Source organism: Pelophylax lessonae (genome assembly GCF_965119305.1).
Source record: "Pelophylax lessonae genome assembly, chromosome: 9".
Lineage (NCBI taxonomy): Eukaryota > Metazoa > Chordata > Amphibia > Anura > Ranidae > Pelophylax > Pelophylax lessonae.
This window is the reverse complement of record NC_138776.1, coordinates 11,627,301-11,633,300: the sequence shown is the minus strand read 5'-3', so window position 1 is coordinate 11,633,300 and position 6,000 is coordinate 11,627,301. Positions and strand designations below refer to the sequence as shown.

General features: G+C 45.0%; 1 protein-coding gene across 1 annotated transcript in view; it reads left to right on the top strand.

The window, feature by feature from the left end:
• Positions 1-4,678: 4,678 nt before the first annotated feature.
• LOC309563270 (RRP12-like protein) overlaps positions 4,679-6,000 on the top strand; it is a 29,500-nt gene continuing 28,178 nt past the window's right edge. Inside the window, exon 1 of the mRNA XM_082267675.1 lies at positions 4,679-4,847. Coding sequence (XP_082123801.1) covers positions 4,709-4,847 — 139 coding nt within the window. The 5' untranslated portion in view covers positions 4,679-4,708. The remainder of the gene's footprint in view (positions 4,848-6,000) is intronic.

The following is a 6,000-nucleotide window of genomic DNA, read 5'->3' as shown; positions in this document are numbered from 1 at the left end:
AATAGAGCTTAGAGATGATGCCTTCAGCTCTTCATTATTACATGGCCGGGTTCCTTGATGTTGTCCATCTTATTTCCTGCAGGAGTTCTGTCTGTGAATATGAGGAGGTTTCTTTGTCTGAAATGTTGGTCTGTGGAGCAGCAATGTGAAAAACGCTTCCTGCTCATGTCTTCTGATGGTGAAGGTCTCTTCCATTCCCCCAACCCAACCCAACCCTTGGACAACTCCTGTTGTTAGGGATGGATGAGAGAATATTCTATATACAGATATGATGGGGGGTGACCCCCAATATACAGAAAACATTGTATATATTGCTGTGAAGCAATGACGTAAAAAATGTTTGCTGTTTTTCTTCTGATGGTGAACATCTCTTTGGTGCCTCTAACCCAACTCTAGGACAGCTTCATAAAGGGCGTTACTGGCGTATTGTTGCGTCACTATCATGGTAAAAATCACTCCGCGTTTGGGGTACCATTCAGAATGGTGCCATTTTGATGGTGAACGTCTCTTTGGTACCTCTTTGGACATCTTCATAAAGGACGTCACTGGCGGAAAGAAATATCATAGGCCCCAGCAGAACAAGTCTAGGCCTTAAGCTGGGAAGACTCCTAACACCTGTGAAGACAAGAAGAATTCCTTTCTTTTCTTCAAGGCTTCAACCTACAAGGCCAGTCCTGGGCCAGGGGCCCAGTTTAGTCACAAGCATTGGTTACCTAATCTCCCAAGTCTGCAGACAGGTCCTGACAAACATCCTGAAGGGACGTCCCCACTTTCCAAATGTCTGCTGAGCTTTGTGGACACCTGGTCAGCAAATGTCTCGTATGCTCAGGTGAGAGATGTGGTGTCCAGAGGCTACAAGCTGAAGTTCCGCTCTCTGCCCCAACCCCCCCACCCCGCTTTGTGTTGACCATCCTGCCAACACGAAGCAGGGTGGGGGCAGAGAACGTGACTCCCGCTTGTTGCCCCTGAGCACCACGTCTCTTACCTGAGCATCTGAGAAACTTGCTGATCACGTGTCCATAAAGGTCAACAGACACCCCCAACTTTGGAAAGTAGGATTATCCCTTCAGGATTTTTAAGAGGACCTATCTGCAGGTTAGAGGGATTGGGTCTTCAAGGCTTATGGCAATAAAAGGTGGCACTGATGTGCACCGATAGGCAGCACTGAAAGGCAGCACTAATTGGCATAACTTATATGCACTGATAGGTGGCACTTATGGGCAATGAGAGGTGGCACTGATGGGCACAGAGTGGTATCACTGATGGGCACAGAGTGGTATCACTGATGGGCACAGAGTGGCATCACTGATGGGCACTCTTGGGGCTGCATGGTAATCAGGGCACTGATGATCAGGGTCCTGATTACCTTTACAAGTCTTCCCTGTGAGGAGATGCTGCTTATCAGCTCTCCTCACCTCACACTCTGTTAGTGTCAGAGAGGAATAGCCGATAAACAGGACTCTTTTAAAAGATGGTTAAAGGGCCGTAGCCGTGGCTCTTTGCCAAGATCGGGGTTGGGCCGTGTCCCTGGAACATATTGTGCCCGCAATCGTGCAATCGATCGAGGCTAAACTGATGTTACCTTGGCCCAGCCAATTAAATCGCTGGAGATTGATAACTGGAAGCCACTTAGCCTAAGCTGGCAGCAGCTCTGGGACACCATATTGCTGGAGCGCTATGAAAAGTATGATTCCGGTTTAAGGCTCCTGGCAGTCCTCCTTGGTCTTCTTGCGCTTCTTCACTAGCCGGAATAATTCCCGTAGGTGAAGACGGGTTTTATTACTTAGACTTTCGGCGCTGGGATCAACAGGCAGTGTTGCCCTTTGTTGACTAATGCCAGAATTCAATTGTGCAGAGCTGAGAGAGCTACTACGCCGTGCGACACTGGGATGGGTAGTAAGTGTACTCCTCTGCGACCTAATGCCGGAATTCATTGATGGGGTCATAGATTTGGTTGGTAGGATCTCATCACTCCATGGCCTAGTGTTATCCATCGATGGAATGCTGTTATCAGGTGTTGAAGGAATGACGCTGGAAGAGACACTCGGTATCGTCTTTTCTTGGACCTTGTCAGACCTTGGTGGTGAAATGTTGTCATCATTCAATGATGGGATACGGTCATTCCTTGGTAGGGTGATGTTATTATTCGTTGGTTGGTGTGATATATACCATAGGTGAGCATGGATGTTATACCTAGGAGGTGTGACTCTGGGAATGAGAAAGTCAGTCTCCTCCATAGTGCTCTCTGCATTTATAATTGGTGGAATGCTGACATCACTCAGTGGGAGAATGTCACTCTGTAGTGGCCGTTTTTTTTCGTGCCTGACCACCATATGTGGTTTGCGCTTCTTCATTTTCTGGCGTAGCCGAGCACGGAGGTTATCCCGAGGAGGTGCGACTCTGGGAATGGGAAAGTCAGTCTCCTCCATGGTGATATCCGCACTTTCATTTGTTGGTGGGATGGTGTCATCACTTGCTTGTAGAATTACATCACTCAGTGGTGGGATGGTGTCATCACTTGCTGGTAGAATGACGTCAGATGTTGGTTGGATGGTGTCATCACTTGCTGGTAGAATGACGTCACTCGGTGGTGGGGTAACGTTTCTACTTGTTGGTTGGAACAGTCGGTAGAATGGCTTGAAATATATTAGGAGCAGTACCAGCAGCATGGTAATAAGCCCCAGAAAGCATTCTGACCGTTGCTCAGTAACAATATTTATAAGCAGGGGTGGGACTGTGTTCTCAAAGGCCACCCACCCCTCGGACCAGACTGACCAGAGTCCGGCGACCAGCCATAGGTACCAGTCACCAGCATTTATAGGCAGGGGTAGAATTATGCTCTCAAAGATTGCTCCCCCGCTGTTCCAGATATCGATCAGTAGATGAATGAATGCACTCAGCTCCAGGAACATCAAATAGTGTCCTAACATTCTGGCCAGGTAATTTTGGTGCAGGATGTACTTCAGAATGAGAAAAATTATCAGGACTGCCCATCTAAACCAGGATGGAGTGCAGGTCAGGAATGAAAACCAGCTGATAGGGTCTGGAGGGTTATTTTCAATTCCTCTTACTGTTTCCTCCACTGGCTGCTCTGTCCTCTTCATGTTCTCCTCTTCCTCCTCCATGCGGGTCTCTGGGGACCCTCTGATGGCATCTTTGGGCTCCTCAATGCGGGTCTCTGGGGACCCTCTGATGACATCTCTGGGTACAGCCCATGGGTACAAAATTCTAAAAATCAGTGGAATCTCCGCTGGCTGCTTTGTTGTTTCCACAACTTCTTCCTCCTCTTCCATGCGGGTCTCTGGGGACCCTCCGATGACATTTCTGGGCTCCTCAATGGGAGTCTCTGGGGACTCTCTGATGACATCTCTGGGTACAGCCCATGGGTACAAAATTCTAAAAATCAGCGGAATCTCCGCTGGCTGCTGTGTTGTTTCCACAATCCCCTCCTCCATGTGGACCTCTGGGGATTGTATGATGGTATTTCTGTCTACTCCCCAAGGGAGAAACAGCATAAGAATGACGGTAAGGATTTTAGTCGTCATTTTCGGTTGAAAAGAATAACTGACAGGAAATGCCAATTACTATTAATGAAAGATTAGTATCTGACAAATAATACCAATCAATAAATTGACTCTGAATTCCAATAACTGGAGATAATGTGATGAAATACAATTCAATCACTCAGGAGCTCTGCAAGAGAGATGCTTCTTCTGTGCAGTCCAAGAGCCAACTGCCAAATTCTCCCTGTGCTCCTCTATTTATAGGCTGCAGACAGGTCATGTGACCACCACTGAGAAATCATAATGTTTGTGCATTCTGTGTGCTGGCTGCAGGTCATGTGACCACCACTGTGACATCATAGTGCCTGTCCATGTCTGTGCATGTAAACAACCTGCAAGCCTCTCTTTACATTCCTTTGCCTCTGCTTCAATCTAAATCTTCAAATTATATGGAATACTTTGTGTTCGATATATTCACCAACGTCAAATGTTTCCTATTGGGTGTAATATATATATTATATGAGACTTTAGGAGCAGAACGGAGTCATGGGGGCAATAAAAAAAAACGTTTACAGACCGACTGTAGTAATGCCTAATTTAAAAAAAAAAAAATATATATATATATAGATAGATAGATAGATTTATTTATTTATTTTATTTCAGGTACTTATATAGCGCTGTCAATTTACGCAGCGCATATATATATATAATGTTATAATCAGAGCAGATTATAGTTTATTATTATTAGTTGTATTATTCTATTTTAATTCATTCGTTTTATTCATAGATGATAGTTTATTTTATATTAGTATAATATTAATAAGATGTAATAATATATTTTGTTATTAGTTTATTTTATTTTCAACTTTATTAATGATATTATTATTTGTAATATTTAAAATCATATTAATTATGATTATTGTGAATATATTAATACACTTAATAACATTAATAATAATAAGAATAATATTAGTAATAATAATAGAAGTGTAATGAAATATTTCTAGGTATTCGGCCGTTAGAAGTCTCCTGTGTTGGTGTTGTGTTGAGATGTCACTTGCCTGTAATGCACTCCGGTGCCGCTAGAGGCCAGCACTTCCTATACCGTGCGATCACTGTGGCTTCCTGCCTGTGATCACCATAGAGCTCCGGTGAGGCGGAAGTGATCGGTGGATAGAGCAGATCCCGGTAGTCGGGGGGTGAAGATGGGGAAGTCGGGGAAGCTGCGCCCCGGGGTGGCCGGGAAGGTGAAGCGCTGGAAGAAGGGACACAGCAGCGACTGCAACCCCGAGGAGAGGAGACACCGGGAGGCCGCACGGAGCCGGTTCTTCACCCGAAGCTCCGGTGAGGGAGACACAATTCTATTATTATTATAGCAATTCATCATCTCCTCCCATTTCCACCATCAGGATTATTATTTTATTATTTCTTACCGGAACATTAATCATTATCTGTACACAAATCATCATTTCTATCATTTATTATTATTATTATTTCCTCCCAGATCTACAGTGAGGATTATTTTATTATTGTTACTGAAATATCAATAATCATCAGAAATCATCATTTCCCCCATTTATTATCTCCTCCCATTTATTATCTCCTCCCATTTATTATCTCCTCCCATTTATTATCTCCTCCCATTTATTATCTCCTCCCATTTATACAATGAGGATCATTATTTTATTATTTTATTTTATTGTTAATAAAACATTTTATAATCCTCATAGCAGAAATAATATTTTATAATACTTTCTATCATTTATTCTTATTTGGATCTGTGGTGCCTTTTCAGTGCGTTTAGATCCACTGTGGTGCCTTTTTGATGTGTGTGGATTAGGGATCGGTGGATTAGGGATCGGTGGATTGGGGATCGGTGGATTAGGGATCGTGGATTAGGGATCGGTGGATCAGGGATCGATGGATCTGGGATCGGTGGATTGGGGATCGGTGGATCAGGGATCGGTGGATTAGGGATCGGTGGATTAGCGCAGTGTTTCTCCATTCCGGTCCTCAGGACACTAACAGGCCAGGTTTGCAAGAAAACTGAAATACATCACAGGTGATATCATTTGCTGCTCAGTGATTGCAGTATTCTAGTCTGCATCTCCCCAAGGTAATACTTAAAATCTGGCCTGTTAGTGGGCCCTGAGGACCGGAGTTGAGAAACACTGGATTAGGGATCGGCCGATTATTGGCAAAGCTGATATATCGAGGGCCGATCTGCACTTTCCCCGATATATCGGAATCGCCCCCCCGGAGGTGACCGATATTGCCGATATTTAGGGAAAGTGCTGTACCGGAGTGATGGCTGCAGCTAGAGACATCATCCCGGTACCGACGTCCATAGCTAACGGTCAACTGTCTTATAATGACATCTGATGTGGCTGAGAAGCCGCTCGGCTGTCATTACAAGGAGCTGGAGGGGACGTCCCCCCCCCTCCCCCTCCCACCGCCTTCTATGGCTCACCCGGCTCGCCCGTCCCACCAGGAGACC